General features: G+C 31.5%; 1 protein-coding gene across 1 annotated transcript; it reads right to left on the bottom strand.

Moving 5' to 3' along the window:
* Window positions 1-1,610: 1,610 nt before the first annotated feature.
* LOC101417124 (olfactory receptor 8H1-like) lies at window positions 1,611-2,201 on the bottom strand. The gene has a single exon (XM_004475136.3). It carries the CDS (start codon window positions 2,199-2,201, stop codon window positions 1,611-1,613), a length of 591 nt encoding a protein of 196 aa, XP_004475193.3.
* Window positions 2,202-11,850: the final 9,649 nt, after the last annotated feature.

Here is an 11,850-nt window from a genome sequence, read left to right on the forward strand (position 1 = left end):
GAAATGTACATAAATGAAAGAAAGGCCGGCACAGTTCATGAGAAGACCTGAAAATATCTAAGGCCTATTAATCTAAGAAAAGATACAATGCATGTACAAGATGGGAGAATAAAAAGTATATGTGTATCAAAGACAGATAAGTATAAACAAAACAAAGAGAAATCATAATACATATAGATTTGAGACAACATAGAGTACAGAACAAAAATAAATCCTAATTAAATAGTTTACATGGATAATATCTATGATAATTTAAAACATTTTAAAAAATTCAAGATGTAGAGGGTAATATGATATTTTATATATATGAATAAGTTAATAAATACATGACGAACTTATAAGAATTCATTAATTTTTTACTCCTATAAGAGTTTCTGAAGTTTAATAATTCAAAAATCATTTAAGAAAATGAATAAATATAATTCTACAATTAAAACATAAATATAGATGAAAGGAATACAAATTGCTTGAAGGCAACAAATATATCTAACAATCATTACTTAAGTATAAGTCAAAGTAATAAATATAGGAACATGAAGAAAACATTCTTTCTTAAATATACATCTAAAGGCAGGAATATTAAAACTGCAGTTCCAGATTATGTAGAGGTAATTTTAAAGAAAATACTAATCAATGCTTAAAATGTACACGGTTCTTATTTTGAATAATGGGAATGTTTTCATACATTTTCTATATAAGATTGCCTAGAACATCATGACCAAAGCTCTCAAAAATGACTAAAATATATTTTTATTTAACAATTCAAAATATTTTCCAAATTTTCACCAACATTCTCATACACTTTTTCTATGATACAGTTTTATCAATATGTTTCAGTTTCCTCTAAGATCAAATATTGAAATACTCTTTTTCCTTTATTAACTGCTTGTTTCTTTATTAATCAGATTTGATGAAAATATTCATAAACCACTAGCAAAAACTGTTATAATAAAAGCTACTGTGTATTCAAAATTGTGTAAGAATAGAAGCATTCGGATGATTATGGTCAAAATATATTAGTACTACATTAAATTCTTTTCATTTGTTATATAATTTCTTCTTAAAAATAACTCTATGGATGTAGAAATTTCATCTGGATTAGTTGAGGAAACTAGATTGCAACTTTCACTAATTTACTAAAGAACACAGAGCTAAAGAGCTGACAGGTAGGGAAGCTAAAACCTATATTTCCTAGTCCAAAAAAGTACTCTTTAAGACTATGCTAATTTTCCTCACTAGAGAATTAATTGAATAATTTCTGAAAGAGCTCTCCATCATAAAATTATCCGAAATTGGATACACATGGGAATTTCTAGAACACAATTTGAAAAATAACATGTATTTTATCTCAAATTAGTAGTCCTTAAAATCACATATATTTAAACTACTGTATTAACACATATTCCATGGCTTCCATTTACTATGTAGTTTTGTGAAAACACTTTCTTGGATATGTTCCAGAGAATGCATGGTACAAATAGATGATGCAACCGAAACGCAAAGTAATTAAAAGATGCTACTTTATTTAGAAAGAAAATAAGTAAATGCCAAAAGATAAAAGAAAATAAAAAAAAAAAGATGCACTTAAATATTCAGCATTACCATCACTTCTATTGCTTGGAATCTTCCCTCTTCTGGATGACTCTAATGAGAGCATTTTTCACCTCTTTGTTCCTAAGACTATAAATGAGAGGATTCAACATGGGGATCACCATAGTGTAAAACACAGAGGCCACTTGATCTCTGCCCAAGGAGTAGGACTTCTTTGGTTTTAAATAAGTAAAAGTTGTAGTGAAGTAATAGAGTGTGACTCCCAAGAGATGGGATGCACAAGTAGAAAAGGCTTTGCGCTTTCCTGAAGAGGAATTAATTTTCAGGATAGTAGACAAAATAGATATGTAGGAAAATGAGATTGTGCTAAGAGTCATCATTACATTGAAACCAGCACAAATCATTATCATTATTTCAGTGTCATGAGTGTCAGTACAGGACAGGGTTAAAATTGGAGTTAAGTCACAGTAAAAGTGATAGATTACATTGGAGCCACAGAAATGCAAACTGTTCATGAAAAGAAGGTTGACTAATGATTCAGTAAAACTAATCATGTAGGAACCAGATATGAGGGTGTGGCAGAGTCTCGTGGACATAACAACTGGGTAGTGAAGAGGGTTGCAGATAGCTACATAGCGGTCATAGGCCATTGACGAGAGAAGGAAAAATTCAGTAACGGAGAAGAGAAAAAAGAAACTCATCTGTGTGAAGCAGCCCATGAATGAAATATTCTTGTTGGAAGTCAGTAAGTTCTCTAAGGTTTTAGGTATGATGACCGTTGAGTAACTGAGGTCAAGGAAAGACAGGTGACTGAGAAAAAAGTACACAGGGGTGTGAAGCTGGAGGTCCAGGCAAATTATAAGTATCATTCCTGCATTTCCTAGCAGGGTAATAAGGTATATCAGGAGAAATAAAATAAAAAGGAACTGCTGGATTCCTTCAGAGTCTGTCAAGCCAAAAAGGATGAAGTAAGGCACATTTGTGTTATTCCTTCTTTCCATTGTAGCAATCAAGTGTTATAAACTGTTGAGAAATAAAAGGTGGTATTTAGGATAAATGACTTCTAAAAGGTTTTTTTTTCAATAGGAAAGATGGCTTTTTAAAAAATTCAGCCTAATGATTCTGGAAAAATCATAAAAATTAGTAATTTTCAAAAAAGAACTTAAAAAAAAACCTTAGCTTTCTGCCAAATAAATATGAGGTGAAAATCAACATTTTGGAAATTATATTAAGACTGACATATTTATATGTTCTTATATATTGCATACTTAGAATGAATATGTCATTTATAAATACTTCCCTTCTTTATCACATTTACACAGATGAAAACATAACATATACGTTATTATTATACACATTTTTAGATGAGAAAAATAAGCACAAAAAATTAAGTTCCTTACCCAGAGTTATATCCATTATGTAGCTTTGGTCAAGCAATTTTACCAATTTTGATTGTGTTCAGAGATTAAGTTTATAACTTTATTTTCCTACTTATATTTAATCTTAGCAAATAAAGAAAAAAGGCTAGGTATGTAATAAACAGATATAATTTTTATACATTTAGTGTTCTTTTCTCTCCAATATAATTTAGTACAAATGATAGATAAGAAGTTAAAACCTCTTATATGTGTTAATATTAGAGAGCACATATTACTATTATCAGATATATCTCAAAAGATTGTTTAATCAAATGTCTTACAACAATTACATTTTCTATGTGTGTACATTATTGCTGTCTCTGATTCCATCAATTCTATATTTCTGCCTCTATAAATTCTAGCATTACCTAGGTAAGGCCTACATATTATGCATATATATATGCAAAGCCTCTAATAATTACCCATTGTTTTAAGATAATCTAAAGTTCTCTACCTTTGAGATTAATACTTACCATGTGTCAAAGTTGTTGAAAAATGTCTTCCAGTTTTATCTGTCTAGAAATATGTCAACCACAAGTTTTTCTCTCATCAAAAATATCTAAACCATTGAAGGAGCCTGAAATATCTTTTATATAGTGTTTGTTCCTTTGAGATGTTATGTTTAATTTTTAGTGCATGACTTTTCTTTTGAAGTAAAATAAATCAAACAAAAATTTTGTTCAGGATCTAGTCAAATAGTTCACTGGTTTGATACCTAGTGTGAGCATAACAGGAGGTACTGTGGACATGATCAGAGCTGCCTCTCCCTTGTTTTTCACCCTGATAATGTCAAGGCACCACTTATATTGAGGTTTGCAGATAGTGCAACATGTGGTCATCTCTGGGACTAATTTCCAAGGAAAACTGCTTGACATGATGCCAAGAATGAGTTCAAAAACAATTGCATCTGTATCTGGTTTGTAACAGAAATTTGCCTTCCCCTTAGAAGCTACATAACGTTGAAAAGCATTGTTGGTATTCCTTTGTGATGTTCTAATTTATGACTGGGTAAAAGAGTAGATATTTCTAGAGAAATGCTTAATTAATCTGTGACTGAAGGCCAGATCATTAAAGACTAGGGATATAATAGCATATTTTCACAATGAAATAATTTTATATTTAAAAGTGTAACTGTATCATAGCAATGAATATGGTTCATTACACAGAAATTATTAAACAATGAAATTCAAAGAGAAAAATGGAAATCATTCATAACTGTTGTTATTCTTTAGATGTATTTTCTTCCAAGTATTTGTGCATATAATGCTTCTTTATTTCAATGACTATATATTAATATAATTTTATCACAGCTGAATTTTCATTTTTATTTTAAAAATTATTAAATATTTACTGTACACCTTAACTTATGTTAAAAAAGACACTTGGAAAATCCACAATTCCAAGAATTCTGCATTGATTGGTACAACATAAGCAAGTTCTTCCTAGGAGTATGCACCAGATGATAAATGGACATTTTTGAGAAGGCATCACAACCAGTACACAGTGGAGTTTCACCATTCAGGTTGGGATTATCAACTAATTCATCAACATAGCAGATGTATTGAATTCAGCAACAACATTTGTGCAATTTCTTTCATTATATTAGGGTATTTTTTTATTATATTAAAGGAAATAAGAGAAAAAAAGTAAAAATCTTTGCTGAGGTGAATAAAGGTTTTATTATGTTATTAATGGACCAAAGCTTACTTCCTTTATATACAACTAGATGAAATCCATTATTGTGGATTGTTGTGGATTTTTCATTAATTAATAATAATGAAATCAATTTCCATGTAGATTTAGAAGCAACTGGTAGAAGAAAAACTGTTTATATGGCAGAATTTCAGGAGATATGTGATGATTTAGAACAAAAATGTCAAAATAATATATTACATATATGATGAACTTTTAAAATCCAAATCAAGTTAATTTTTTCAATTATTTTTTCAATTTTATTGATTTATATTAACAAAACATAAATCCATGCATAGAGAACAATCAGTGGTATTTGGTGTAAACACGTTTGTGCATTCATCACCCCAATCATTCCCTGAGCACTTTCATTATTTCAATGATAGTAATAAACAAAAGCAAACAAAGCTCATCACCTCTTAATGTCTCCATGCCTCACCTCTAAACAGAGCTGCTATTCCTTTTCCTTCTCTGTGGTATATTTGTATTTATATTTTATAAAAAGAGTCATATATATAATAACACCCATGAGGTTTTACTATCTTACAGAGTCCCATGTTACAATTTTTATCTTTCCTTGGTTTACCATTCATGACTTTAGACTCCTTTTCAACCACTACCATACTCATACAATATTATTGCTAGTTACAAACACCGTGATATTCTCTACCATATCTATTCATTTCCAGAGATTTATAAACAACCTTTTTTTACCAATTCTACACAGATTAACACTTATATTTTCATTCCCTACACTCCTTCTATTTTCTGGTGCCCTATATTTTAATTATTAACTCCATGAGTTTACACAATATATTTGTTTCATAATAGCACAATCATATAATATCTGTCCTTTTGTGTCTGGCTTGCTTCACTCAACATAATGTCCTCCAGGTTCATCGATGTTGCTATATGCTTCATGACTTCATTTCTTCTTACTGCTGCATAACATTCCATCGTATGTACACACCACAATTTATTTATCCATTCATCAGTTGATGGACACCTAGGTTGTTTCCGACCTTTGACAGTCATGAACAATGATGCTATGAACATTGATTTCAGATGTCTGTTTGTGTCTCTGCTCTTGGTTCTTCTGGGTATATACATAGTAATTGTATTGCTGGGTCACATGGTAAGTCTCTATTCAACTTCCTTAGGAACTGCCAAACAGTGCTCCATAGTAGCTGTACCATTCTGCATTCTCACCAATTGTGAATAAGTGTTTCTATCTCTATACATCCTCTCCAATGTTTACAGATTTCCAACTTTATAATGGCGGCCAGTCTAATAGATGTGAAATTATATTTCATTGAAGTTTTGATTTGCATTTCCATGATCTCTAGTGATGTTGAACATTTTTTTCATGTGTTTCTTTACTATTTGTATTTCTTATTTGGAAATTTGTCTTTTCAAGTCTTTTGCCCATTTTTTAATCAAGTAGTTTTTATTATTGAGTTGTATGATTTCTTCGTATATCATAGATATTAAACTCTTATCAGACATATCATTGCCAAATATTTATTCCCATTGAGTTGACTGCCTTTTCCTCTTTTGCAAAGTCCTTTGTGGTGCAAGAGTGTTTAATTTTTAGGAGGTCCCATTTATCTATTTTTTCTTTTGTTACTCATGCTTTGTGTGTAAGGTTTAAGAAACTACCACCTACCATAAAATCTTGAAGACATTTTCCTACATTATCTTCTAGGAGTTTACTGTTGTCACTTTTATATTAAGGTCCTTGATCCATTTTGAGTTCATTTTAGTATAAGGTGTGAATTAAGGGTCTTCTTTATTTTGGTTATGGCTATGCAGTTCTCCTGGCACAACTAATGAATAGACTTCTGGCCCAGCTGGAAGGACTTGACCGCCGTGTCAAAAATCACTTGACTGTGGATGTGAGGGTCTATTTCTGAGTTCCTATCCCATTGATTAATATGTCTGTGTTTATTCCAGTACCATGCTCTTTTTACCTTTGTAGCTAGGCAGTATGTTTTAAAGTCTGGAAGTGAGAGTCCTCCAAATTCATTCTTTTTAAAGATCTTTTTAGCTATTTGTGCCCTGTACCCTTCCAATTAAATCTGATAATAGGTTTTTCCAAATCTGCAAAAAAGGCTGTTGGGATTTTTAGAAGGATTGTATTGAATCTGTTAATTCATGTGGGTGGAATTGACAACTTCATGATATATAGTTTTTCAGTTCATGAATATGGAATGTGCTTACATTTATTTAAGTCTTCTTCGTTTTATTTTACCAGTTTTCTGAATAAAGGTCCTTTATGTCCATTGTTAAGTTTTATTCCTAAATATTTAGTGGTTTTAGTGCTATTATGAAGAGAATTTTTTCCCCGATTTCCACTACAGATTGCACAACAGTACTGTATAGAAATGCTAGGGATTTTTACATATTAATCTATTATCCCTCCTTTTTGATGAACTTGTCTATTCTAATGGCTTTGCTGTGGATTTTACAGGATATTCATATATAGCATAGGATCATATCATCAGCTAGTAGTGAAAGTTTTACTTCTTCCTTTCCTATTTGAGTGCCTTTTATTTCTTAATCTAGCCTAATTTTTCTGGCTAGAACCTCTAGCACAATATTGAATAAGAATGGTGACAGTGGGCATCATTTTTCCTGATCTCAGCTGGAAAGTTTTCAGTCTTTCACCATGAAGTGCTATACTAGCTGTAGGTTGTTTTTTATATGCACTCTACGTTCCTTCTTTTCCTATCTTTTGTAGCTTTGTTTTTGTTTTTTATTTTATCAACAAAGGATGAATTTGGTCAAATGCCTTTAAAATGTTAATGGAAAGGATCATGAGATTTTTCTTCTTCAATTTATCAATGTGGTTTATTATACTATTTGATTTTCTTGTGTTGAACAACACTTGCATACCTGGGATAAAACCCAATTGATCATGGTATACAATTCTTTTAATGTGCTTTTGGATTCTGTTTGCAAATATTTTATTGAAGATTTTTGTATCTATGTTCGTTAGAAATATTGGTCTGTAATTTTCTTTTATTGTAGTATCTTTATCTTTTGGTATTACGGTGATATTTGCTACATAAAATGAGATTTGTAGCATCCTTTCCTGTTCAATTTTTTGTAAGAGCTTGATCAAATTTGGTATTAGGTCATATTTGAATGACAGGTGAAATTCACCTGTGAAGCCATATGGTCCTGAGCATTCATCTTTGAGGGGTTTTGATGACTGTTTAAATTTCTTCATGTGTGATTGATTTGTTCAGGTCTTCTATTTCTCCTAGGGTTAGTGTAGGCGGTTTGTGTATTTTTAGGAATTTGTCCATCTCCTCTATATTGTTTTGTTTTTGGTATACAGTTGTTCATAGTACTCTTTTATGAACTCTCTTATTTCTGCAGGGTGAGTGGTAGTGGCTGCCCCACTTATTTCTGATCTTCTCTCTTTTTTTCTTTGTCAGTGTAGCTAAGGGTTTGTTGATTTTGTTTACTTCTCAAATAACAAATTCTTAGTTTTATTGATTCTATTGTTTTTGGTTGTTCTTGCTCTTCTCAGTTTCATTTATATCTGATTTTATTTTTACTATTTCTTTTGTTTAGCTTGGTTGGGGATTAGTTTGCTCTTCTTTTTCTAGTTCTTCCAGGTGCACAGTTATATCATCATTTTAGCTCTTTCACTTTTTTAATTTAAGCTTTGAGGACTATGCATTTCCTTTCAACACTGACTTTGCAGTGTCCCATTGGTTTTGATATGTTTTGTTCTTATATTCATTCATCTCAAAATGTTTGTGAATATCTTGCAATTTCTTCTATGATACCCTGTTATTTAAGAGTATGTTGTTTAATCTCTATATTTATGACTTTTCCCTTTTTCTATACATTACTGATTTCCAGTTTCATTCCAATATGATCTGAGAAAGTGTTTTGTAACTTTTCAATACTTTTTAATTTGTTGAGATTTGTCTTTGACAGAACTTGTGGTCTGTCTCGGAGAAGGATGCATGAGCACTTGAAAGGAAAATATAGCCTCCTGCTTATGTCTATTAAGTCTAGTTCATTTATCATATTATTCAAGATCCCTGTTTATTATTTATCCTCTATCCAGATCTTCTGTCCAATACTGAGAGTTGTCTATTATTGTAGAGTTATCTATTTCTTTCTTCAGTTTTGGTAGTTATATATCTTGGGGCATTCAAGTTAAGTGCATAATACTTAGTACAGTTATTTTATCTTGGTGAATTCCCTTTTTTATTACTATAAAATATACTACATAATACATGATATATAATGACCTTCTTTATCCCTTATAACAGCTTTACATTTGAAATCTATTTTTTTCCATATTAGTATCACTACTCCAACTCTTTTTTGGTTACTATTTGGATGAAATACCTTTTTCTAAACCTTTCACTTTTAACCTGGTTGTGTCCTTATGTTTGAGATGGGTCTTCTATAGACAACAAATAAATAGCTCATATATAGTTTTTTATACATTCTATCAGTTTATGTCTTTTGATTGGGGAATTCAATCCGTGAAAATTCAATGTTATTACAGTAAAGGAATTACTTACTTCACCCATTTTGTCCTTCGGCTCTCTGTTGTCATATAGTTCTATCACATGCCTTCGTATCCTTCAGTTTATCCTTCCTAATAATCTTCTTTTCTAAACTCTTCCCCAAATCTCTCACCTTTGAATTTTTTTTTTATTTTTTATTTATTTATTTATTTTTTAGGCTACAACACTTTCTTAGTATCTCTTGTAATTCTGGTCTTTTGGTAAAATATCCTATTCATTTTTGTTTTGTTGTGAAGACTTTGAACTCACCCTCAATTTTGAAGGACAGTTTTGTTCAATACAGAATTCTTGGTTGACATTTTTTCTTTTTCAGTTCTTTAAATACATGACATCACTTTCTTCTCACCTACATGGCTTCTGATGAGAGGACAGCCCTTAATCTTATTGAGTTTCCCTTATATGTGATGCTTTCCTTTTCTCTTGTTGTTTTCAGAATCCTCTCTTTATCTCTCATATTTGTTATTCATAATAGTAGGTGGCTCTGGTTAGGTTTACTCAGATTTATTCTGTTTTGGGTATATTCTGTTTCTTAAATATTCATATTTATGTCTTTCATAAGGGATGGGAAGTTGTTGGTCATCATTTCTTAAAATATTTTTTCTGAGCTTTTACCATTCTCTTCTCCTTCTGGGACACCAGTAATGAGAATGTGTGTTCTGCATAGTCATTCAATTCCCTGAGACTGTTCCATTTTTTCCATTCTCTTTTCTATCTGCTCTCCTGTTTTTCCCATTTCAGATATCCTGTCTTCAAAATCACTAATTCTATCTTTAAGTAGTTCTAATCTGCTTCTATGTGTCTCTAATATATTTTTAATGGTTTTCATTCCCATAAGGTTTTTTTCTTTTCTTTGCAGACTTTCAAATTGTTCTTAACACTCAACCAGGGGCTTCTTAACATACTTTATCTCTTTAGTTATATTTTCTTTCTATTCCATAAAATGATGTAGGAGATTTGTGAGATTATCATTGATTAATTATCTTAATTCCTGAATTTTTTCATGATATTTGGTTTGTTCATCTGGCTAGATCTTTTCTTCCTTGTTCCTAGTATGGCTTGTAATTTTTTGCTGGTATCTTGACATCTGAATATGTTGGTGAAATTATTCTGATGGCCAATTTCTCTCTTTTGCCAGTTATTATTTTTTCACTACTCTTTGATATTTGTTTCATCTTATCTTAGTCTTTAAAATTGCCAAGCTTAAGTATCCAAAATCATGCCGGGCCTCACTAATGAGGTGCAGACCTTCTCCCGGTGGTGGGCGTGGGCGGCATATGGGGGCCTCATTTTTTTAATGTAACATTAAAAAAATAATAAAGGAAAAACAAAACAAAACAAAAAGAGATCTCTAAAAGCATTTTCTTTCCATGTAATTTCTAGATGGCCAGCAGATGGCACTCAGTCAAACTATCCATGGAATATTTAAGGAGATAATAGCCAAGAATTTTCCAAAAATAAGAAAAGACATCTCACTCCAGGCCAGTCACATCATCTGATATATCTCTCTTTCTGTTACAGGGTTCTTTCTTTCTAAAACAAGACTATGTATGTAAGTTTGAGAACATTTAGCAGCTATCTCCAAAATTACACTGTCTTCTATTAGCAATTTTAATGAAATTTGCCAGCAACATACTCCATTTAAAAATCCCTGCAATTAATGTATTTTAAATAAATAAAGTTATATAGTATGTTTTCAACACTGATAGGAGCAGATGATTTTGCACAAAAAAAGTCATATATAAAATGGTGATTAAGAATGAGAACTCCAAAGTCATTCTAACAGGGTTTAAACTTGAGCTTGACCTTTAAGCTGTCATCTGACCATGAACATGTAATGTAAACATTTTGTGGGCCAGTTTCAACATCTGTAAAATTCATCCATTGAAATATATTTACAGAGGTACCTTCAAGATTTTGAGGCTCTGTGCACACTGACGTTTCAAAGCATGGAAAACAGAGTAAACAAAAGGCATAATCAAAATATATACAGTGTTAAAGATAACTGCTACAGAAAACAAATGCAGCATTGATGAAGGATCGGGCAGATCAGATATTAAATAAGATATTAAGTGATGGTCTTATGAGGAATAGAATGAGAAATGACCAGTCTGGGTGAAGGGAATTTCAGGAAGAAGAAAAATTGGAAATATTCCAGGCAACATCAGAATTAATGTGAATAGTTCTGATGCTGAAAAAATAGGGTGAGTAGGTCAGTGTGGATGCTCCAAAAGGCATATGATGGTAACAATGCTAAATGTGATGCTTTCATAAAAGTAAGGAGTTGGGGCAAGATCAGATTTGAAATGTTGTCTCAGGTAAAAAAGTTTATTTTGACTCTTAATGTTATGGCAAGGCTTGCAGGTTTTTTTGAAGAGAAGTGCCATGATACAACCTGTATTCCAGCTGTATCACTTCCCCCTACACTGACTTGAAGTTAAGGGGCATAAGGCAGCAGAGGACTATCTAGAAGAAAGTGGCAATCATATAAGGACTGAGATACTTTTGTATAGTGTGGTAGCAGAGGAGGGGTTAAGAAATAGTCACCCTCCAAAAACGTTCTGCAAAAAGAATCATCATAATATGCTGATGGATTAAATCTGAGGTGTACGACATAGAGAAAATTTCAGGAT

This window comes from Dasypus novemcinctus, chromosome 10 (assembly GCF_030445035.2).
Source record: "Dasypus novemcinctus isolate mDasNov1 chromosome 10, mDasNov1.1.hap2, whole genome shotgun sequence".
Classification (NCBI taxonomy): Eukaryota; Metazoa; Chordata; class Mammalia; order Cingulata; family Dasypodidae; genus Dasypus; species Dasypus novemcinctus.

Bases quoted from the DNA above. Each gene is read 5' to 3' on its own strand.
- LOC101417124 (XM_004475136.3), bottom strand. From the start codon at position 2,201: ATGGCCTATGACCGCTATGTAGCTATCTGCAACCCTCTTCACTACCCA.